The following is a 25,289-nucleotide window of genomic DNA, read 5'->3' as shown; positions in this document are numbered from 1 at the left end:
TGTGTGCGTCACCCTCTTTACAAGTGGCTCAAGTGCTGCTTCACATTTCTTAATTGTTGTGTAGAGAAAGACCTTTGGCTCTGACGCGCCACATTACATTATCAAGTACAGCCACAGCAGTACATGTTTTGCTATTTTACACAGTAGCAGGACAGGATTTCTGTTGTTGTTCTGTTTGAAAAAATTACAAGCAAATGTTAACAAAATTATTATGGGCGGTTTTTACTGGATGCAGTGCTGTTATGAGGCCTTTTGAATGACATGGTAGTAAAAGCACAGGTGTTTCTATTAACATTAACAATGGCTTCATTCTAGTGCTCCCCCCGTCATAACTGTGTGTCAGTGATCAGACCATAAAAACAAAGCAGCCAAATAAAAGTCAGACATCATTAATTTCATTGTTTACACCTGTGCTTTTCCTTCCGTGCCGTGTCAAAATGCCTTCTGTGAAAAAGACCCTGCACACCCAGACAGGTGTTTTCACTTATTCTGGCTAATTAGACATCTGCTGAGACTGAAGTTGGGCACAACTTTGTTGGATTGACGTAAGATCACAAAGCCAAATGATAAAAGTGTAACTCTACAACCCGAAAAGGTGTGATAAAACCAATAGGAGGGTGAGAGAAATTTCAACAAGCATAGTTTGTACATGCCCACACAGTCCTTCAAAAGAGGTCTAATTGGGCACAATAACTAAAAAAAACCTGTGTGACATAGAGGAAACTCACAAAATGGAGTTTTATATTATAAAAATATCAGTATTATATGGGACACATTTTATCACTCTAACTCTGCATCATTACACGCAGAAAACCTCATGACTGGGGCTTCAGTATCTCTTGAATAATGAGTACATCTTAACAGGTGCTATAATCTGCCCTATTCTAAATATTTCCTATTGTTTCATATTTAGGGTCCCCATATTTATTCGTGCCTTACAAAATTTGTTTCTGCTTTGGAGAAGCCAGTCTTGACTTAATACTAGAAAACTGTCAATTAGCCATCACAGGAAGTGAACTTCTTTTAAAAGCAATTAAAAGAACAGATTTGATATGATTCCCAATGTCCTACACACCCAATGATGATCATCTTCTTAATCCAATGCATTTCTACCTGTGCCACAGGAGTGCTGCATCCCCCTAGCACAAAATGCATGGGAACAATTCATTGACATATTGAAATGTGTGACATTAAAAAGAAAAAAAAATTGCATGTTTAAGTAATATTATCTTCCTTATCTCTTTATATAATCCATTTTGAGCTGAATGAATTGTGTAGGTTATAATGTAGCCGATAGTGTTTGGCTAAAATGTAACACGTACAGTATATGGCATCTTTGCTATTTCTAAATTTGTAAGACTGTAGTCGTAAGAACTTTGGGACCTGACAATGGGCTCAATGGCCACAACATTTGACACAAAACAAGGCCCTGCATTGGGCGCAGCAGTAAAGTAAGACAAACGTGGCACATTTAAAACCATTTCCAGTCAGTTATATAGCACAGTTATTTATTGACATTCATATGCACTTTCCCTCATGTCATAGTTTAAACACGTCTTTGCTTGAAAAACGAGAAAATCAGAGTTCTTAGTTTAGAGAGAATGTAGAAAGGTCCTTTGGGAATGCAGAGAACAATCAACCACTGGAAGAAAAAAAGTAATTTAATATTGCTCACATTTTCTAGATCTTCCCATGCAGATTTTGACAGTCTATGTGACTCGAATGAGTGAGTATATGTACATCATAAATATAAATATGGGCTCCCAGCAGTCACAAACATGACTTTCATTGCATCATCACATGTAAACGATCTCATCTCACTTTGGATCTCCATTAACACTGCAGTCATAGTTGACTGAGGCTCTGCAGTCATGTTAAATTAGATTAGATTAGATGATGAAATTGTAAAGATTGCCTGAGGCTAAATTGGGTAAATTATTACTTGTTCTAACATCAGCAGTTATGGCTCCACATTGACAATGCTTGTTTGGCTGATTGGAGATGTGCCCCACCTCCACCACCGTGCTGCCCTGCAAAACACCCACTCACTCTCTCTTAACCTCTCTGTCTCTTTCTCCCTCTATCTCTTGCTTTAACACGCACACACATCCATCCACACACACACACACACACACACACACACACACACACACACACACAAAAACACACACACACTAATATACACACATACACAGCCTTTCAATGGTCTAACCTCCAAAAACACATTTTTCCTGCTCTGGGAAATATCTCTGAATAATTCATTGCTCATCTCACCTTGAACAGTGCGCTTCTGAATAAAAAGCATTTTAAAGAGCCTCTCATAGATGCACACCACAATACACACACAGATAAACACACATGCATTCTGTCTTTCTTTAACACATGCACACAACACGCACGCAGGCACGCACGCACGCACGCACACACACACACACACACACACACACAAACACACACACAAACACACATAACACTCACCCGCACACACATGCTCACACTGCCTCTTCCTGACAGCACCGCAGACAAACTAACAGAGAGTGGAGGCAGATGAGTTGCTTTGGCAGCCTCAGAATAGTCAGACATAGTAGGGTGAGGGCTTGTCACTATCAAACTAGCTCTGTTGAGACACGACAGACTGTCCACATGGCTCAGTCACAACAGCTTAGCGTGGAAGGTCTCCATATTCAATCTGCCACCACGAGTGGAACTTTCAGGGGATTCAAACAGCATATTAGCGTCACACAAGAATGGAAGCGTGTGTGTGTGTGTGTGTGGGGGGGATTTAATGTCCTTGACACTTTACTTAAATTCCATCATTTACGCCATAGTTTAAATAGATCCAGGCTCATGCAAGACACGTTTTCTTATTATAAATGTTGTGTTTCAGAAACTCTTGGAACTGTCTTGAATCAGAAGTGCATAATTTTGTTACATTGAAATATACATTTAGTCACAATTTCTTTTCCATTTTTTCTTTTCATCTTATGTCCTAGCTGCAGCACAAGCAATGCTAATGGAGTGGGGCACATCTATATTTTTAGAGCACTTAAAGTGGCTATTTGTAACTTTCAGTTTGTGTTGATTTTAGCAACCGCTTTGGACAAAAGCAGTAGTGATTTACCACACTTGCTGTCATAAAGATCTTTTCTTTATGGTGCTATATTACCGAGTTAGCGTTACCGGTAGGTCATATAGTTGCGATGAATGTTTAGCTCAGAGAGAAAATCATTCATATACAACAAGATAATGTGTTACAGATGCATCGTTGCATTTCAAGTGTATGGTAATTTATCCTGGATGTATCGTGAGCTAAACCGGGTATCACTGTCACTGTGTCATGAGCCAGAGCATTACGTAATAATAACTTTGATTAATATAGTGCATTTCATGAAAGCCAAGGCCAGGATGAAACCCAAGGATGCTTTACACAAGTACAGAGGGACAAGGGAAAAGAAAATAGGCGAACACATACACAGACTGAAAAGAAATAAAACCGGGTGCTAAATGGAAGGGGGACGTAATTTAATGCCACATCTCGCATTTTAAGTTATTTTATGAATGAAATAGACATATAACATACCTGAGGGCCAATTCGGGGTCGGTTTTGAATTATTTACAATCCCGGTATTGTCTCCATCTGTTGAAAGCGCGACCGTCGGCTGTCACTTTCCCTTTTGTTGTTTGCTGTTACAGGTCATTTATGATTATCGCGTGAAAAATGACAGTTTCAGAACCATTAAAAAGGTCCATATAGTCACTTTAAAAACATTTGACATCCAAGACAGCCATCTTAAAGTTAATGGTTGTTTAATGATTGTTTTTTTTAGGACTGAGATTTGAAAAGAACAAGTCCATTATTAATAGCTAATCAGTTACTAATGATTATTAGAATTATTTAGCATTATTAAACATTGCTTGAGGTGCTTTCAGTTTCCCTTCTCTTATTTAGTGATGCATAATTGTTATGGTTAGAAACTGTCTAATGATTAAAATCCAGACTGTCACCAAAAGTAATTTGCCTGATGGATATTTCTGACTACCTGAAGTTAACATTAACTCATTTTTATTTTTTTATTAACTACCAAACAGATTAAAGCGTCAACATTTTTGAAAGTATGCTCATTCGCTTTCTTGCCGAGAGAGAAGATTGATACCACTTTCATTCATCCTCATGGTGACAACAAGACTCAGGAATTGACCACACTCGGCCAAGAAATAGTCCCACACATAAATTCACAACTTGCAATTTTTAAACTTTTGTTTTTTTGTACAGGTTAAACAAACAAGATACAATGTGTTCATTTGTGAACTTTGCTGGTGCTAGTAAGCAGATTTGTGTACCTTTGTACAGAGCTAGGCTAGCTGTTCACCCTGTGTACAGTCTTTTTGCTAAACTAAGCTAATTGGCTGCTAGTTGTAGCTTCATATTTACAGTACAGACGTGAGAGTGGTATCATCTAACTTTTGATAAGAAGGTGAATGAAATCATCTCCCAAAATGTCAGACTATTCTTTTAATCCACCATTCAAGTACCATGTCATTTGTCTTGTTCCTCGGCATCATGTTAGTCATTGCTTGCTGCTGAAAGTTAAATAAATGTGCAGATGTACAAAACTTAAGTCATATTTATATTAATAAAATGTTTTCACCTCTCCCCCCACTTCTTTTCCCACGTTCCCCTACCCTTAGCATAACCTATGTCCCGGCCCATCAGGTGGACGAGTACCGTACCCGTCTGTGTTTACCCACTCTGGCATCCATTGCATCAGGCACCTCTTCCTCACCCACCCCACCAACCTCTTCTCCAGAACCTGCCGTGGCCCAGGCCAGATCACCCGGTCCAGTCAGAGCTGCAGCTCCAACTTCAGTTTCATCCACCCTCAAACCATCTGCTTCAGTCAAATTTCAAGCCACAGCTCCAGATCCAGCAGAAGTCAGAGCCTCTGCTCCATCCAAAGCTCCATTCAAAGGCCCAGCCGTAGTCCATACCATCACCCCGGCCCCAGACTCAAGGTAATGTAAGATCCAGAGGTCTCAGACTATAATATATGGTCACCTAATCCGTACTCAGGCCCCAAAGTGCAATATAAACCTGTCTCAGTGTTTATTAGACTTCAAGGCTCCAGCTTTATTGCATGTTGATATTTTTTCTACAGAGAATTCAAGCTATGAAACCTATTCTATACATTATGCCTGTTGTGGGTTTTGCAGCTAGGGTTTTATTACTGTGACACATTTCAGTCATACTAATGATCTGAGGTATTATCTGGCACTTTAATTAACCGTATCCATGAAGGAAACAATGTATTTCAGTATGCAACAAGCTCAGTTTGACTCCCTTCCAGTCCCTATTTTCTCCTCTCCATTCTTCTCTGTGGTAAAGGCAAAAGCTTCTCTGAATGTTGAATCTCTGAGTTATATTTAGCTGTTTGCTTATGGATCTCAGTGCTGACTGTCAGCGAAAATGAATTGTTTCGCTTCTGTCTAACCCTGCTTTCGCTCCATCTTCTTGCCTCTGCCTTTCTCCTCCCTCCCTCACTCCCATTTCTCTCTGCAGCCTTTTCTTCACTCTTATCTTTCGATACATTGTCTTTGTCGCTTTCTCTGCTAGACTTGACTGTGTCTACATCTGTCTCTCATCTCTCATTCTTTCCGGTCTTCTTCTTTTAACCTTATTTTCCCTCTCCCCCCTGCCTTGGTCCCCCTCTCCCGGCCGCTCTCTTTCAGCCCTGGTGGAACCATTTGTTCTGCCCTCTTCTGTAACTTAACTGGCTACAGGCTCCTGCTGCGCAGATAGCACCACTATTACTCACCTCCATGGGCTTATTACAGCCCTCCACCGATAAATATATTCATGAAAAATTCTCTGCCTCTTTCTTTCTTTCTTTCTTTCACACACACACACACACACACACACACACACACACACACACATATATACATATATATATATATATATATATATATATATATATATATATATACACACTCAGTATATACATACAGAGATACTATATATATACATAAAGACACTATCTTACTGTAACCACACTGGCTTAAAGTGTAAACCTTGTGTATTTTCAGGTCTAGTTTCACTTAAAGCAGTACATCTTCTCAAGGCCTGCCAGTGTAAATCGCTATTGGCCATGTGTCACTGTGTGTCAGGACTTGAAAAAATAACAAAGTACAGATACCTTGTTATATGCAGCAATTCTGCTAGTATGTATTCATTTTAATTGCAAATGCTTGTCACAATTTTCCTCAAAGTGATGTCTTGTTTTATTTTACCCACTGACAGTCTAAAACCGAAGGCATTTCGATTACAGAAATGACAATGACAGAAAACAGAGAAAAGCAGCAAATCCTCACATCTGAGAGGCTGAAATAACAGAACATTTGGCATTTTTCTTGATAATTAACTTAAGCATTTAATCAATTAACAGAATGTTTACAAACTAATTTTCTGTAAATCAACTTATTGATCAATTGAATAATTTAATTTGTTCTAAATAAAACTGAAATAAATAAATAATAAATAAAATATAATATTTTGAGCATAGCCAATGATGTACATAATCATCAGGTTTTCCATTCAACATCACACATTGATTCAATATTATTTCTGTTTGCATGTTTTCTCACCATCAGTTGGCAGATTCCAAAATCTCAACCTCACAATAAGAAGGAGGAAGGAAAAGAAGATGGAGAGATTGTGGAGGAGAAAAAGCATAAGAGTAGTGCAGGTGGGAAAGTACCACAGCTGGAAGTGGAGATAAAGGTGGACGGTAAAGAGGAGAGAGAAGAGGAGCTTTATTCTCATGCCACAGTTTCTTGGGATCAACCTAGAAGGTTAGTTAATCAGTGATGTACAGTAAGTAACAATGTCCTTTTTTGCCTTTAGATTCTTTTTCTTCAGATTTTCTTCTTCAGAAACTCTGCCCATGATGCCCTTTATCCTCTCTCTGCCAGAGAGGGTTTAACAAAATCCTAGTGTGCTCAGGTTATGTTCACAGCAGGGGTAGATCGGCACAGCGCAGACTCAACATGCTCATATTTCTTAGGCCCAGAGAAACCGACTACTTTCCCAACCTGTATTTATCACATTTACGACTGCATCCCGCTTGGGTAAATCACATAAGCCAAACTGCATGCAAAGACCAGCTTTTGTGTCTCTCCCTGGCAGATATAATATTCTATTGTTTTGACTCTTGTACATTTTTGCAGTAATGTTTCAAACACAGTAGATCCTCATCAGGTATACAGAGGACATGCATTCATCATCACCATATCCATAAACATGTGTGGATGTTCCTTGTATCCTGCTTTTTGTCCCAGTGTGCAGCTGACTCGAGCGCCAGGCCAGTCCCTGGGTATCAGCATAATGGGAGGCAGAGGCATGGGCCGGAGACTGAGCAGTGGAGAGATGATGAGGGGAGTCTTCATCAAGCACATCAGCCCCGACAGCCCAGCAGCACATAATGGCACCCTCCGGACTGGAGACAGGATACTAGAGGTGTGTGTGTGTGTGTGTGTGTGTGTGTGTGTGTGTGTGTGTGTGTGTGTGTGTGTGTGTGTGTGTGTGTGTGTGTGTGTGTGTGTGTGTGTGTGTGTGTGTGTGTGTGTGTGTGTGTGTGTGTGTGTGTGTGTGTGTGCCTGTAACAGTCCGTGAGTGGTAGAGAGACTGAAAAGTGGCAAAAAAGGGTTTGCTGCATGAGCATGTGTTCATACACTGTATGATGTATAATGTGTGTGTATTGAGGTTAAATGGGATTTACAGGATTAACACATTATTGTGGCTCCTTGATTTTTTTTAGATAATTTCACAAGATTAGCCTAATGTCTTTATGTTCAGTCATTACTGTGTGTGTGTGTGTGTGTGTGTGTGTGTGTGTGTGTGTGTGTGTGTGTGTGTGTGTGTGTTGACTTGGCCAAGGTGTGTGGTGTGAACCTAAGAGATGCCAGCCATGAGCAGGCAGTGGAGGCCATCCGCAGGGCTGGAGACTCTGTGGTCTTCCTGGTACAGTCTGAACAGCACAGATCTCAGGTACTGCATCTCAGAAAACAGGCAAAATCAATCATTATTTCTACCATGCAATGACACCCTACCAAATGGCGTGCAATGACACGCAAAAAGCTAAGAATATGTTGTGATAACACACAAAATTACTTGTTATTAATACACCATTTAATGATACCACACTGCTCTAAAGTATGTTCTGGGAGAGCAACTTTCATTTGTATGAATGGGTTTTAATTTTTCAGATGAGAACTTAGATTTTCTGTCACTTCTTTGTCACAAAAAAGTATTATTCAAATTATAAGCTTTCAGTGGTTTGCTTTATGCACTTATAGGGCCCTATTTTAACGATCTGAAACGCAAGTATGAAACGCAAAACGCAAGTAGCTTTGTGGGCGGATCTCGGGCGCTGTTGCTATTATACCGGCGGGATAAATGAGTGTTGCGCCCGACGCAAATCTAAAATGGGTTGATCTGAAGTAGCTAGGTGTGGTTTGGGCGTAACGTGCAATAAACCAATCAGAGCGTCATCTCACATTCCCTTTAAGAGCAGGCGCGCTTGTTCCATGGCGGATTGCTATTATGACGGCGGATTTGCCTGGCGCACGCCAGTGGGAGTTGTCCGAGATGCGGCAAAGTAATAAATGCCCGTCTTGACCGGGTGGCGATGTTGCTGCGGCCTCTCGGGCGCATCTCCTCAAGTCTGGAGAGGATTACTGCAGCCATGGAGCGTGGGCCTCCAAACGCACCACCTGCTCCTGTTGTGTCCCACATCACGCATTACTCCCGGACCAGATCCCGCCGTAGTTCAACATCACGTCTCCTTAAGTCTTCTAATATTTCCTCATTTATGTCATCAACACATCCATGATTCATGGAAATGTTGTGGAAATCACAACAAGCCACAAAGAATGTTGCGACTTTTTGAGGACTGTACTGTAAAGTGCCTCCTGACCTATCCAAACACCTGTAGCGCATTTTCAGTAATATTTTCCTTTGTAATTATGTATGGTTTGCAAAAATGGGAACTGCTGCGTCCGTTTACATGAGAGAAGTGTATGCGCGTTGTGCACACGCTACATTATGGCCAAGCATGCGCCCCTAAAATAGCATCTGAATAACGTGCCACTGACTTTAGACCAGGTTTTTCCTGGTCAGTGGCGGAATTGTTTTCTGAAACTGCAAAATAGTACCAAGTAACGTTTGCGCCGGAACACGCATCCTCTTTTTGCTGAACCACCCCCTGGAGCGCAAATACATTCCCTATTTTACAGACATGCGTCTGTGGAGGGAACAGTCCGCTGTGCATTGGGTGCAAAATAGGAATGATACATGCGTCGGTGTACAAAGGCAATTGCGCTGAGTACAAGATAGTGCCCATAGAATTACAAGTGCCATGTTGTTATGTTTGTTGGAACATTACTGCATCCTATAGATGAAATGAAAGAAAGTGTGAAACTTTTGGCAGGGATGTGTAACATGTTCATATGTGTGTCCTTGTGCACACAAACAAACAAAATAGGGAACCACTCAAAAAACATTTCTACTGGCTGAGAAATACACTGTGCAATGCATATTCAGTATATACATTACATTGTGTAGCATGTCAGTCCCTTGAGGCCTTAGATTCTTTCACACTGAATCTCAATACTTTTATATTATACTCATAATAAATGCAAAGAGAAGGTGCAGTGTATATTCTGTTGGTCTACTCCATCAGAAGTTTTAACAATGTTGTGCGTAGGAGTTTTTCAGCATTACAATATGATGTCCTCTGGACACAAAGCATATTGAACACAATTATCTTTGACCGAAACTATACACATAGACAATATATATACATATATATATATATATATATATATATATATATACATACATAACATCCATCATTTGAAGCATCTGCAGTACGGATATTTATTTGTCTTCTCTCCATCTTGTGTTTCGCCCACAGTCCCCTATGCTTACCAACCATGAGAGACTAACTCTGCAGTCCAACTCACACAGCAGCAAGGTAACACTGGCATACTAGATACGTTGAGCTTCACACTGCTGTTTTCTCTTTAAAAGAGATAAATGCGATGTAAAATCTATTGTATAGCATAGAATATGATATGCACCGAAGTCAAGTCAAAAAGCGGTAGCTACTTGTTTGTGTTTTGAAGGTTGTGACCGCTACTTTAGATTTCATTGGAACAGATAACAAGCTGTAAAAAACATTTTTCTCAGTTTCTGTTCCCACACAGTTACTGATGTTTGGCTGTCTATGGTTGTAGTGTATAGACAATGTTATGTGTACACTATATTATATATAGAGTGATGAGTCATTAACACCTACGTTGGTATCGGTAAAAAGAATGAAGGGGCTTTAAAGGGTTTTTTGAGAGGCAGATTGCTGTTTTGGTGGTGATGTGTATAAGACTATATCTGTGTTTCCCCTCCTGATCGTAGGAAGCAGAGACTCTCAGTCTGTTCCTTAGTCTTTCCCCTACAAACCCCTTCATTCCCACTCCCTTTAAGGTTGGTACATTGTTGTGTGTGTGTGTGTGTTTACGTGTGTTATCATGGGTATGCAGCATCTTAAAAACAGCCTTGCATTAGCATTTGCGCTAAGCCAACTTCCAAAAAGTTAATTAACGTGCATATTTATAGATAGAACGCTTGTAGTTCAAAGTCCCTCGCAGCTACCTTGTTTGTTTAAACCCTTTGTTTTTTTTTTATCTTTGGTGGAGATGTATAACTCTCTAAATAGACAGTGCATCCTTTTGAAGTTATATTTCCATGCACTTGTAAGTTGGTTACAAAATAATGCATGATTCTGGTCATCTTTCATGTTATTTTTAGCTGACATTAAAACTGTGTTCATTAATTCATCCTGTTCGTCAGTTTTTCCCCACTGCTACATCAAGCACACTGAACAAGCCTCAGGGGTAGTCCAACTCATGCCTGAAGGACCCCTGAGGCATTTCCAACTCTGCCTGTTCAATAATGCAAAACTTCTCCCAAGGTACCTTCACCAACATCTGATAGAACGAATAGGAGAAGCCCCATAACTGTCGCAACACCAATCACGACGGCAGCTGAAGATGAGGGCGATACTGGCAGGAGTAAGTCTGCATCATAAAGACGTCACACAGACTTACACAGGGATGCTTTAAAGCCCCCAGGAAAAGGAGCTGTGTGGCGATTTTAGTGTAGTAGCCACCTTTACACAGTGCAGGTCACACGCTGCCCTCTGGCCCTGAGAGACTTTGTGCTATACACTTCCATTACAAAAGAAATGCTGTAATACTCAAATAAAAAAATCAGGAGTCTCACAGTCATTTGGAAATTACTCTTTGAAGGATCACATTTTAGAAATGTATTTTCAACGTCCATTACTTAAAAGCCATATGAGCAAATTATTTTCATGGCATTCACATGTGGAGCCAGTTGGACAGGCTCAGACTTTAATAAGAATGCATTATGAGCCAACAAGGCAAAAGCCTAAAGAACTTTTGTTTCTCCACAGTATGTTATCGGAGAGCAACTTTCATTTGTATGAATGGGTTTTAGTTTTTTAGATGAGAACTGAGATTGTCAGTCTCTTCTTCGGCAAAACAAATTGTATCCAAGTTGTGTGCTTTCTTTGCTTTGCTTTAAGCACTTACAGTATTAAAAGCGCCCTTTGGAGTTTTCTTGTAAACAAACAAAGTTTCTGTTAGCATTCAGTGTTACTAATCAAACTGCATTCGGGTTGGTATCCTTGAGGTCTAACAAATGTGTTGAATATATTTATTTCCTCATAAAACATTTTTGAATGCAGATTTTCCTTAAAAGTTTGAAACCTGCATTGCTTTACATCCATGTCCACATGTTCTTCACTGCTTTTGTTGGCATATTGTTATGTTTGTTGGAACATTACTGCATCCTATAGATGAAATGAAATAGTGTGAAACTGTTGCCAGGAATGTTTAACATGCTCATATGTTTCCTTGTGCACATGCACATGAACAACCAAAATAGGGAACCATTAAAAAAAACATTGATCCATAGCGCTACAAAAACTCCATAGGGTACCTTTGAGGGAGTCTATGTGACAATGCTTACTTTCGCCCACAAGTCAATACACACAGATATAGACATACGCACAGACAAATCGCGGCATCACACACTCACACAAGCTCCTTAAGGGTGTAATGCTTCCTCGCTACAGGTATTGTACATGAAGTGTCAGTCATAACGTTTAGCATCCCACACTTTTTCTGGCTTACCCAGCATAATCTCTTTGTTAACTCTTGTCTCTCCTAGAAAAGATGCTTCAGCGTTATGGTAGCCTGTCTGGGAAGCTCCATATGATTGAGCTGGAGAAGGACCCTGAGGCTCAAGGCCTGGGAATCAGCCTCTCAGGGAACAAGGATGGTTCCAGGGCCCGCATGAGTGTCCACGTGGCGGATATAGACCCTCAAGGACCTGCTGGTTTAGATGGGAGAATACGGGTTGGAGACGAGCTACTGGAGGTGAGGAAGAAATGGGAACAGTAAGGGAGTTAGGAGGGTTGAGATTAACAAATGGGTGAGTTTTTAGGGGGGCAAGAAGGGTTGGAGTCCAAGAAAGAGACATAATATGAGAGTCAAAATTGAGAGCAGCAGAAAGGGAGCAGTGGGTAGGAGGCATGGATGAGTAGAGAGCGTTGAGTGCCTGCAAAGTAGATTTATCAGATGAATTACCATTTGAAGGATGGTTGGTGCTGGGCTGGATTCTCGCGATGAGCAACCGTGTAATAGAGAAGATGAGGAAAATGGAGGTAGAGGAGGGGCTGACAGCTGAGAGGGGGAGGGGAGTCAGAAGAAGATGGCAGAAAGGCAGATTTATGTGGAACTGGATTTGATAAAGATTGCTAAGGTTGTACATGATGCGATTTTTCTTCTAGATCAATGGTCAGATCTTGTATGGCCGGAGTCACCAAAACGCCTCCGCCATCATCAATAACACTCCATCGAAAGTTAAGATAATTCTCATCAGGTAACATGTAAAGTGATTTTCTGGTGACATTTGCATTTCTCCCAAACTTAACAGGATACAGGTGTTTGATGACCAGCTCAGGGATAACACCAGATTTGATTTTGTTTTGCTAGGAATAAAGCAGCTCTGGGTCAAACAGCACATGGATCCACAACAGAGTGCAAGGACACAGGCACTGACTCCCAGATAGACTCGGCACAGCGTGGAGGATTATCCACAGACATCCAGCACATCACCCTACCTCAGGTGCAATACCTTCAGTAAATCCATTGTCGGGCCTCCAGCTGCACATATCTAACAGCTTGCATGATAGCAGACTCTAGTTGTAGCAAAAACAGTCTCTATACTAGAGAAAATAGAATTACCCTCCCATATTGTTGTAAAGAATGAAATGAGCTATTTGCTTCACTAAATCTTGGTTCAAAGTTAGAGCTTTTTGTCTGCTTTTTTGAATCTCCATTCAGGATCACGTAGGTCTTGGCCTCTGCCTGGCAGAGGGGGAGTCCAAGGAAGGAGTGGTGGTCAGGTCCCTGATCCAGCATGGCACTGCCAGTAAGGTGTGACATCACCAGTAGCATCATCATAACCTTCAACATCTTCATCAATAACATTATTCCTTCATGTAGCCTACATACGATGACTGTATCTCGACAGTGTCATTTGTTCCTCTCTTACCTGTAATGTGTATTATGAGTGTTATGGCATATATTTGTATTATTATTACAGATTCATAAGGTGTAAGCAGCTTTAAATATTTAAGCCAATTTAAACAACTTTTATTGATTGTTGTGTAGTTATATCTATAACAATGTATCATATTTTACGTGATGGTCATATGTTTTGTATGTAAACTCCAGATCTTCTGTCAAACAAAAGTAGTTGAGTAAAAAGTACAATATTTGCCTCTGAGATCTAGTATAATGTAGCATAAAATGGGAATACTTACTGAGTAAATGTACTTTGTTACATTCTACCACTGCATGTTATCATAACCTCACAAAAGTGTTCATAATAATTTTCCAAAGTAACATTTTCATCACTCAAATATAATACTCTATATACTTAGGGTATTGTTTTCATCTTTCATCTTAGCTGATTGTTTACCTTCATCACAGACTTTAGAATTATTTCAGCACAAAGGTTGTACATCATTTCATTAGTTTTTTTGCATCTATCAAGCCACTAATCTAATCACTCAATAAGTACCACATTACTGTACAATATACAGTATGCAGCTGTAAACTATGATTTGATGGCTCTGGTCTCTTGGTATTTCTCGTAATATTTAAGCCATAGTAACCTTGAGATAATGGTTGCCATGTATTAAAGTGATGTCGTCATGTACTAATAAGCTTTCATGTAGGGCCCCAGGCAACGGTTGTTCAGATATTTGTCCAGAGGGTGTGTTTGATTTTTTATCTCACTTCCTCTCCATCTGTCTGTTGCATATACAGTACTTTCATACATTTTTGCCTTATCTTCCATTTTTTATTCATGTTTCTGTCTGGGTGCAGGATGGCAGAATAAAGGTTGGAGACATAATCACAGCAGTGGGTGATGTACCTGTTGCAGGACTGTCAGTGTACAAGGTAGACATACACACACACACACACACACACACACACACACACACACACACACACACACACACACAAGGTCAAACTGATGTAATGATTTATGACTCACCTGTCTTCTCTGTATTCAGGTGTCCAGTTTGATTCTCAAACATCGGGTCACTGTCAAGCTCTCCATCAGCCCCTCCAAGAGTCTCTCTTCCTCTTCTTCTTTACCTCTGCCGACATCCTTTTCCTATCCCTGCTCTCTCTCTCCTGCTTCACTCCCTGTCGCCTTCTCTTCATCACTCAATGCCATGCAGACCTCTCCCACCGGGCAGTCTGATTGGCTTGGATCAACTCCCACAACCACTGACCCCCTGTACTGCCCAGTTGTGGCTGGCAGGGAAACAATGATAGAGTTTTGTAAAGGAAATGTAGGCCTGGGCCTCAGCATTGTCGGAGGATGTGACACTCTGCTGGTGAGAGCAGCCAATTGATATTTGACATAATTTCATTTAACATATATCTATCATAATTTTATCAACCCTTGATAATCCTAATTAATCAAGATTTACAACATCAAATTAGGCAATATGGGTTTGTCTATGTTTTCTTCACAATACAATGCATCTGCACAGCCATTGTCAGTGAAAGTTGTGAACGTGCTGTATTGTGAATTACTAAGTAGTTCAATGCTGATAGCTGGATTGGATTATCTGCAATAATGTTTTTTTCTGTTGTTTTCCACCAGGGGGCGGTAATAATCCATGAAGTAAATGATGGAGGAGCAGCACAGAGAGATGGAAGGCTGCAGGCCGGAGACCAGATATTAGAGGTATAATGGGTACACACAAACATTCCATTATCTATTCATTTGACGGAATCAGTGACAGTGTTTAGTGTTAGTCCAAATCTGTTGCAATTAAATCACATTCCATTATAGTTAACACAATACAACGCATTAAAACTGGTCAAATGTAAATATTTATTTAATTTGGTGATCAGAACTCAAGGCTTGTATTTTTATTTTATCACTGTCCAATGAATGGCCTGTGTCTCCAATTTCTGATCATGAAATATTGTAAACGTTTAATTTATAATGTCTTTATTTATGAGGACAACACACATTTTGTGTAAATTTGCCAGTGTTAGCCATTTTAAATGTTAAACTGCAGTCCTTTGGCAAGAAGTTTTAAAGCCAATGAAATGACAGGTTAAGAAATACAGACATAAGACAATATGATGCTGAAATGACGACAAAAGCAACAAAATCAGCATGCCCAAAACAGCGCACAAATAATACAGAGCAACAGGAAGCAGCAACACATTGATGGTTCAAAGCAATAACATGCTTGTAGATTGATGCCAGTGCCCTCAATGTAGCCATTAATCACGAAGACTCACTCCTTTTCATTAGTTGTAAAATCCATCTGCTGTTTGTAAAATAACAAATACAGTTACACCTAACCTCCTTCATACAACTATGGCTCTCACTTCCTCCCAGGTAAATGGTATAGACCTGCGGCAGGCCACTCACGATGAGGCCATTGGCGTGCTGCGGCTCACCACCCAGCGTGTTCGCCTGTGTGTCTTCAGGCACCAGGAGGCCTACAGGGAGGAGGACCTGTGGGACGTCTTCAGCCTGGAGCTGAGGCCTCGCCCTGGAGAGGGGCTGGGGTTAACCACAGTGGGAAAAACGTATGTTCATGATGCTGTTGAACAAATGAGTAACATCAAAGTTATTTTTTGTATCTTTAGGTTTGCCTCTCAGACCAAATCTTACTGTACTTTTATGTAGGTTACATGACATGGGGCATAGTAGTTGCCTCCTAAAGCCAGCCTAGATGTTGCAAGGCCAGTTTTGCTTTGAGATATTAGATTTGAAAAGTCACAGAGAATTTGCCAGGCAACTGATGTAGTATCGGATGGTATTATTTACTTTTACAATTTTGCTCTTTTATTAATTGACACACTTCAGCGAGAAAAACAATTATTAATCATACTTTAGGTTATTTTCAAGTGTTTTGTCAAAGGTGTATAATAGGTAAATGTAACGTCAATACTGTCAAGTATCAGAAGAGGAGAGTGTTCTCGACTTTTAAAGGCCTTTACCCAGTTAGAGGTCAGACTCTGTAGCAACCGGGATCATTATTATAAAGAAGAGGTGTTGGATGGATAATTTGCACAAGTCAAGTGTGACGTTATGCAAAACAGCGGGCTTACAGGTCACATAATTCAGTCTACAAGCGTGACACAGACACAGTTTTTGACCTCTGTTTTCTTTCAACAGTAATGACACAGGCGTCTTTGTGTCAGATATCATCAGAGGAGGCGTAGCGGATTCAGATGGCAGGTTGTTGCTAGGGGACCAGATTCTGTCAATCAATGGGGAGGATGTCCGTGCAGCATCGCAGGAACATGCACACACGCTTCTACAGGTCGGACACATTCACGTTCACACATACCAAGTCCATAAACAAATTAGTTGCGGGGTTATGCATTTTTGTTACATATTGATCATCTTATGTGAGATGTGTCACTTTGCTCTCAGAGTTGCAGTGGAGCAGTCCACCTGGAGGTGGCTCGTTTTAAAGCTGGACTGCAATACTCACAGCAGAGCCAAGTAAGCTGTTTCCTGTGGCTGTCTGTGTCTAATCCATGACTGGCTATTAAAGAAAATGTAAAAATGTATGATGCTATTAGTTGTTTAATTCTATGATTTGTATTGAGAGTCCAGACTAAATAAGCTCAGTAATTTTAATGGTGTCTGTTATTTAACTATTACTCTTTTGCACCATTTTAACAATAGTACTTTGTGAACCTAGGAGTACTTTAAGTTGTGTTTTATCCAGAGCGAAGACTCTGACTGTTCCACCCTGACCCCCTCAAGTGGATGTGATACTTCCTTCGGCCACCAGAGGGAGAAAGATAATAAGACTGGGAGCTACTGTGAGTCGCCCTTATGTTCTGAGAGCGTAGCCTATATATAAACACAATCACAATTTACTTTTAGTGTAAAGAATATTGGTAACATACTCAAGCTAATTATGCGAGCATGTATCTATTTCCCCTGCAACAGCATTTCAAGACTACCCTGACTCCAGAAAAGTAATAATAGAAAAGGTAAGACAAAATCTTAAAATAATAATAGTAACTGTTTTTATTGATTCCACATTCAGTCTTGGAGAATTCACTGAGAAAATCAGTATTTTATGTATATTTTCAGAAAGTTGGCATTTAATTGTGACCCCTGAAAGCTTTTGTTTTTTACTTCAAATGACAGATTAAAATTATATACCGTATATATATATATATATATATATATATATATATATATATATATATATATATATATATATATATATATATATATATTTTGGATTTGCCATTTGAAGTAAAAAAAAAAAAAAAAGCTTTTAGGGGTCACAATTAAATGCCAACTTTTTGAAGCCAGGTAAGGAGGCTATATATATATATGTGTGTGTGTGTGTGTGTGTGTGTGTGTGTGTGTGTGTGTGTGTGTGTGTGTGGTTTCACCACAGGGTCCATGTGACTCCCTGGGCATCAGTGTAGCAGGAGGAGTGGGCAGTCCCCATGACAACGTACCTCTTTTTATTGCTACCATGGATACCAGTGGACTTGCTGCCAAAACGCAGCAATTAAATAATAAAAAATGCTGTGGACAAAAAGTCAGTCCTCACAAGGGTTAACCAGTCATTAAAGAGAAATGTACGGTGGCCCTGAAATGCAAATCACAACAGCAAATAGAAAAACGCAACAGCAAATCATAAAACACAACGGCATTAACTTCTACCGGAAAAGGTAGGGCCTATCTACTGTAGCAGAGGACGGACACTCCTGATTGGACAGACGGACTGTCTGTCTTTTAACAGACCGTCTGTCCAATCAAGAGGGTCCGTCCTCCACTAGATAGGCCCTACCTTTTCCGGTAGAAGTTAATGCGTTGTGTTTTCTGATTTGATGAAGTGTTTTCCTATTTGCTGTCGTGTTTTCCTATTTGCCGCTGTGTTTTATGATTTGCTATTGCATTTTTCTATTTGCTGTTGTGATTTGTACTTCAAGGCCACCGTAGTATGATTTGATTATAGGGTTAAGATTTGATTAGTCTGTGTTAAGGTATATTAATTAGTATATTTGCAGATCCTGATTTATTAGGATAAAGACCAATGTTTCAACAATGCTTGCTTTGTCAGGGTTTAAAATTGCATACCATAGGTCATACAGTATATAAGGGTTGAAATATAGCATTTTAAAAACATATTCGACATACTGTACAAAACACAAAATGTATTAGTACAGATTATAAAAATAAGAAATACATTGTAGATTAGGAAAGGAAGCCTACTGAAAGCCCTTATAAAATCATAAAAGATAAAATGTAATGTAAACTGTGTTATGTAGCAGTGTTGGTTAGGGTATGTTTCCAGGGAATGAAAGTTCTGTAAGTCAGTAAAATGCCCTCGCAAATGTTTATGTGTTACAATCAGACAGGAGACCGGATCCTTAGTATCAATGATGTGTCTATGGAGGGAATGACTCATGTCCAAGCTGGAGTCCTGCTGAAGAATGCCCCTGGAACCGTCAGTCTGCAGGTATTGTCACAGGGAGACATACAGTAGTTAATCTATAAGGCCTGTGAGAACAGTATTTAATAAGGAATAAAAATGAGATAGTTTATAGTTTCAGTCGTCCCCTCATTAGTGTTTTGCATGTGAATACTATACTGTAATTTTAGGACAATACTGTGTCTGACACGCTGTGTGTGTGTGTGTGTGTGTGTGTGTGTGTGTGTGTGTGTGTGTGTGTGTGTGTGTGTGTGTGTGTGTGTGTGGGTGTGTGTGGGTGTTTGTGTGCGTGTACGTGTGTAGGTGGCAGTGGGCTCTGATGGGTGCAGCACAAAGGACCACAATGATATGCATGCCCGGACGACAAGCCAGTCCAGCAGCCTGCCCCGCTTTCACAACAACCTCTCGTAAGAATCAGTTTCCTGATAGTCTTCTTCTGTTGTACTTTATGATCTTACTTTGGCTCCCTCCTGGTTTATTCACCAAATAAGGACAAAGGCAGACTCCGGTTCCCTTGACAATAATGAGCAAGTGCAGCCACTGTGTGAGAAGCGCTGAGACAAATGTGCTTTTGGACAGAAGGAGCTGCAGTGTTTCTTGTGATTTGTATTTTGCTGTGCTTCCAATTGACCATTTCTTTCCAGTCAACTTTCAGTTAACAATACCAAAGACCAATTTCTTTGTTTTTTTATTTCATTGTGAAAACAACACTTTTTTTTTTTTTTTTTCAACAGCTCATTAAACTAAATAATACATTTGAAGACACTGTAAAACTTCTGGCAACTAACATTTAAATCAAGTCAATGATTATAGTAATTAAAGGAAGAACATTCATTACTTACAATAATTCATTATTATATTCAAGAAGGTTGAGTAAGGTTGAGAAACTGTGTTCTTGAATATTACACTTTAGTTGTGAAAACAAAACTAATAATTCTGGGATTCACATTTGCATTTAAAAATGTAATTAGAAATGTACCTCTTTTTTTCTCACCTTTTTTCTGTCCTGATGAGATTAAATAATTTTCACACACACACACACACACACACACACACACACACACACACACACACACACACACACACACACACACACACACACACACACACACACATATATTTCAGTGCAGAGCTAGTGCAGCACTAGCATGGCCAGCACCACATACGCATTGTTATTCATCCTTTTCCCGCAGTGCTCGCACGTATAAGACCATCACTCTAGAGAGAGGCTCCTCGGGCCTGGGCTTCAGCATCGTAGGAGGGTTCAGCAGCCCTCACGGAGACCTGCCGATCTACATCAAAACTGTCTTCAACAAGGTGAGATAACGTCCTCCAGGGAGAAGTCTTTCATGGGGATCCTGGTGTGTACATCAAATTACAGCTCAGCATGGTATTCAGTCATACTGGCAAAGTGTCTGTTCATATCGCACAGTAAGAGACAAGAACACAGAGCCACAATTCTAAACTGAAAAAGGTTTTTACCAACTGATGAGTGAGCAATGATAATATTAACATGCTGTAACTTATGAAAAGATCCCAAATATTTTCACTATTTAGAATTCTAAATACATCATTGGTCAAACACATAGTTTTAACGGAATTTAATTCAGAAAGACATTTCATTTCAGTGTGATCAGTTACATTTCCTTTCAGTTATTGCAGTATCGTTTGTACTGTCATGGTGTAACCAGCTCGGGATCTCTGATGGTGCATGGTGACAGACTAGTCTTTGTATACTCTGCAGGGGGCGGCCATAGAGGACGGCAGGCTGAAACGTGGCGATCAGATCATTGCCGTGAATGGACATTGCCTGGAGGGCGTGACTCACGCTGAAGCTGTGGACATCCTCAAGAAGACCAAGGGAACTGTAGTCCTAACAGTACTCTCTTGAGACACGGCCCGTTGTGTCCGGTCGTCATTATGTCTTTGCAGAGTAGCCCATGAAATAATATAGCTGCCTCCTGTAGCACTGCCTCAGACAACCCTAAGAAGGAAAACGTGCACAGTTAAAGTGATATAGCTTTGTTTAAAATCATAGGTAGAGTAGATACTGTAAGTGTAAATGTATCTGAATTTAGTTTGGGAAAAGCTACCTCTAACTGCAACTGGGTGTTAACATGCACAATATTTTCCCAATATAAACTCCTATTCCTGTTAAGGTGTTATTAGAACTTATGTTTTGCGTTGCTGTCGGGCAAAAACCTTGTATATCCTAGGCTAAAATGAGTTGAGATGTTTTCATTTTAGCCTTTACTGAGTTATTTACCTCAGACAAAGTCCGTTGAAATCGCCTCGTCACTGTTTAAGTATTTGTAAAAACCACAGAAAGACAAAAAGAGAGCATGAATAGCACTGATTTATGAAGAAAAAAAATACAAGGTTACAGTGATGTTATGTTATATTAATCTTCATATCTCAATCATGAATATCTCTGTGTTCATACAAATGGGATATTTTTAAATTTAACATAGAAACGATGCTCATAGAAATCAAAGCAACAAAAGCATATATTAAATAAGCCAATACAGCAGTGTCCTAACTGATGATCATGTGTCTTAGTTATCCCGTTCAAGGTATTAATAATATATTTTTACATCGATATGCATCATGTAAACACACTCATGAATAAATGACCATCCCCAAAACTTTGTATCTGCCGACCACATATCAATGCAATAGAAGCATCTCTGAAGACACAATGTCACATGTATTTAGTGCTGTCTATAGACTTCTGTTCATTCAGAGTTAACTACTGTGATCAACTCCTAAGACTCAAAACATGCCAAGTGCTTCTGCCAATCTTTTGTATGGCAATAAGGTTTTAGGTTAGACAGTTTTACTTTTATTCTTTATTCTCATATTGTAATAATTAAAAGTGTGGCATGATTGCTGTATGTACTTTAAATATCCATAACACTTTAAATATCAGCGATTTATTTACCAAGTTGTTATTTATTACTGTTTTCATTATCTGTAACTTGATCAGTTGTCTTTCAGGAAGTATTGTCATAGTGTAATGTGCAATCTTTATTTAGAAACCTCATACCTGTTTTATATGAATGTATTTATAGTGTGATATTTATGTTTTCATCACAGTCTTCCTAATTGATTTCATTTCATTCATGTAAGTAGTCCTCAGAGCCACAGTGTTTGGGATTGTGTAACATTGTTCAACTGAATGTAATGTTAGTGATCTTATTAAATGTTCATTTGTTTGAGTTTTGTATACAAAACTTGTTTATAGTCCAGGACTTCTATTGTTCTGCTTACTTACTTCCTGCACGTAGCTCTGCGTATAATGTTTTAGTGAAACAAGTCACCTTAAATATGGTCACATTTTGATGAAGGATGATAACAACATAGAAATATTTCTTGATGCTTCGTGATATCTCTCTGGAATAATACTGAGTAGGATAAGCTAGGGGATGTCATTGTTTGACTTTCAAATCCCACAGATGCGGACCAGAAAGAAAAGACGTATCTGAGAAAATCTAAGATTCCTGAATTGTTAAACAAGGATGTCTGTGCCTGCAGTTACATTTTTAAGGATAAATGCAAGATTTAAGCATTTTTTGCATATTTTTGCATCTATTTCCAAACCAGTGATCATAATTTAGCCTTGGGGGAGTTTTATTGTTGTGGTTATGCTCTTTGTCTGTCTCTCTATCTCTCTCGCTCTTTCTCTCTGTCTTTGTTAAACATGAATACATATTTAACATCACTCAGGTTTAGTCAAGTGTGTGTCAGTATATCATGGAATGACAGGGCAGCACTAAATCACAGAGTAGCTACTACTGTAGAGTGACAGCAGAAGAGGCAGTGCTTGAAGAAGTACTCAGATATTTTACTTAAGTAAAAGTAGCAAAACCACAGTGTTGAAATACAATACAAAATATACTTAAAGTAAAAGTACACATTATGAAGAATGGCCCATTTCAGAATAATGTATATATATATATATATATATATATATATATATATAAAAAAATATATATATATTATTGGGTTATAATTATGTGTGAATCACTTTAATGTTGTAGTTGGTAAAGGTGGGTCTAATTCTTCTTACTTTTTATACTGCTGGGTAGCAGTAGAATTTCCATCCAGGGATCAATAAGGTCTTAGCTTAACCTATAATAATTCATAATAATGTATTTGTTGTTTATATTTTGAATTATCAATATAAATTTGAAAAGTAAATAGTAAATAAAGGTATTGCATTAATGAAGTGGAGTAAAAAGTACAATATTAATAATTAAAAATTAGCAGAAAATAGAAACACTCACATAAAAGTACCTCAAAATTGTATTTAGTTGATTAAATGCACATAGTTACTGTCCACCATGGAGGAAAGGAGAGGTTAGTTTGAGAAGTACAACATTGTAGAGGAAGCTGAAGGAATGAGTTTAAAACTAGGACAAAGAAGTTAGTTAGAGAAACGCAAAGGGAGTCTAAACCTGCTCCATTTGTTTTTGTAAATGCACAAAACTTTTACTTTATTTACTGGAGTAGTGGTGACAACTTGACAAACAATACATTTGCACACAAATGTCTCATTTAAGAAATAGGAGGCATCTAGGGTACTGTCTGGAGCCTTTGCATTAATCAAAGCCATCTGTTCACATTGCAAGCTTTATTGAAACCCAGCCATCACGGTCTGGTTTATCCTTCTCCAGATGAACAATTGCCTTGCCTAAAGGCTGGCGTGAAGAGGGTTTTAACATTTGCACATGTAAAAAGAATGTTTCCAACATTATAATGGTTCTTCTTTTCTAAAAGATAAAACTCTTTTCTGCTACTTGTTTAGCAGCTAAAAACAAATCTACATAGTTTTTAATATTGTATTTTATTTTATCATGTGTGCTTCAATAGATTTCCATACAACTCTCGTGGGAGTCACAAGGGACAGATGCATTGACATCTCCCTTCTCTTTCATTAAGCAAGAAGACTGATCTGCTGCTTTTCACAACCAGCCTCAAATTCCCTTTACCTCAAACATTTATGAGGAATATTTCAGCAGGCCATGGGCAATGGGACCTTTTCCATCGCGTAGCCCTTCTTTCCCCATTTCCATCATGTATAAAACCGACAGTGGGGCCTTTCGACTGGTTGCAAAACTGTAATGCAATTTTTCTGCAGCTGAGAATAAGAGGACTTGCATGAGAGTACACTTGACATGAAAGGCACTAATGTTCATCTCTTTTGGTGAGGGTAAAAGAGGCCAAATGATTGATCTGTGTGTGTCTGTCACTTCTACCCATATATATATATATATATATATATATATATATATATATATATATATATATATCTTGTCTTTTTGCTGTCAGTGTAACCTCCTGCTGGTACAGAAAGAACAGCCAACTAATGGTGGACCCAAAAAAAATCTTCTTTTCCATCAATTCCCATGAGATTCTTTTTCAAGATACCAGCATGCACTGCAAAAATGCAATTCCTAAGCAATTCAGTCAAATGCTGAGTCTCAAAATCCTGCTTTCCTTTAAGCAAGATAAAAAAATATCCTGACAGGGAGATTTACTCTAGCTACTTGTAACCCTGTTGAAAATTGGGTTAAAACAATAATCAAAATAAAAGTTATAAACTACAGAATTATTGGGCGCCCATATATAGAGGAGGTTTACTCCTCGATGCACCGGGCCGGGGTTCAGCTCCGACCAGCGGCCCCTTTGTTGCATGTCGTTCCCCCTCTTTCTCCCCTTTCATTTCATCAGCTGTCCTGTCAAATAAAGGCTTAAAATGCCCAAAGAATACTAGGTGTGATAAGTTTGAGATAAATCACTTTTTCACCATTTCTGTTGTTTTAACCGGAAGTTTACAGTGCATTCTGAGGAAGCAGAAAAAAAGTCAGGTGGAAAGGTTTTCTCTCCAAGTTAACGTCTTGAGTTGAAAACTTGCGACATACGACACAAGGTTTTGCAGAGGTTGAAAACTACTTAGAGAGAGACGTTGTAAAGATCATTGGCATTGTGCAGTTATTAAATAACCGTAAATTTCCCTGAGGAAGCCGTGAGATCAAAAAGTGCCGGTTTCATCTCAAAATTCTGCTAATGAATGCTGATTGGTCAGTGAAGGAAGTCCTTCACTAACCAATCAGCATCCATTAG

The 25,289-nt window shown here is 39.2% G+C and overlaps 1 protein-coding gene across 1 annotated transcript in view; it reads left to right on the top strand.

Moving 5' to 3' along the window:
• si:dkey-92j12.5 (multiple PDZ domain protein) overlaps positions 1–22,381 on the top strand; it is a 35,261-nt gene extending 12,880 nt beyond the window's left edge. The window contains exons 18-41 of the mRNA XM_028589143.1: positions 4,690–5,013; positions 6,649–6,849; positions 7,336–7,513; positions 7,934–8,044; positions 9,972–10,031; positions 10,469–10,537; positions 11,025–11,124; positions 12,308–12,516; positions 12,930–13,021; positions 13,135–13,267; positions 13,486–13,578; positions 14,536–14,610; positions 14,727–15,056; positions 15,329–15,412; positions 16,082–16,275; positions 16,868–17,015; positions 17,129–17,200; positions 17,430–17,526; positions 17,657–17,700; positions 18,120–18,266; positions 19,086–19,190; positions 19,467–19,570; positions 20,357–20,480; positions 20,908–22,381. Of these exons, the coding sequence (XP_028444944.1) occupies positions 4,690–5,013; positions 6,649–6,849; positions 7,336–7,513; positions 7,934–8,044; positions 9,972–10,031; positions 10,469–10,537; positions 11,025–11,124; positions 12,308–12,516; positions 12,930–13,021; positions 13,135–13,267; positions 13,486–13,578; positions 14,536–14,610; positions 14,727–15,056; positions 15,329–15,412; positions 16,082–16,275; positions 16,868–17,015; positions 17,129–17,200; positions 17,430–17,526; positions 17,657–17,700; positions 18,120–18,266; positions 19,086–19,190; positions 19,467–19,570; positions 20,357–20,480; positions 20,908–21,054 (3,241 nt within the window). The 3' untranslated portion in view covers positions 21,055–22,381. The remainder of the gene's footprint in view (positions 1–4,689; positions 5,014–6,648; positions 6,850–7,335; positions 7,514–7,933; positions 8,045–9,971; positions 10,032–10,468; positions 10,538–11,024; positions 11,125–12,307; positions 12,517–12,929; positions 13,022–13,134; positions 13,268–13,485; positions 13,579–14,535; positions 14,611–14,726; positions 15,057–15,328; positions 15,413–16,081; positions 16,276–16,867; positions 17,016–17,128; positions 17,201–17,429; positions 17,527–17,656; positions 17,701–18,119; positions 18,267–19,085; positions 19,191–19,466; positions 19,571–20,356; positions 20,481–20,907) is intronic.
• The last annotated feature ends 2,908 nt before the right edge of the window (positions 22,382–25,289 follow it).

The sequence above is a fragment of the Perca flavescens genome, chromosome 2 (assembly GCF_004354835.1).
Source record: "Perca flavescens isolate YP-PL-M2 chromosome 2, PFLA_1.0, whole genome shotgun sequence".
Classification (NCBI taxonomy): Eukaryota; Metazoa; Chordata; class Actinopteri; order Perciformes; family Percidae; genus Perca; species Perca flavescens.
The sequence above is the reverse complement of the archived record's forward strand: the minus strand, read 5'-3'. Positions and strand labels throughout refer to the sequence as shown.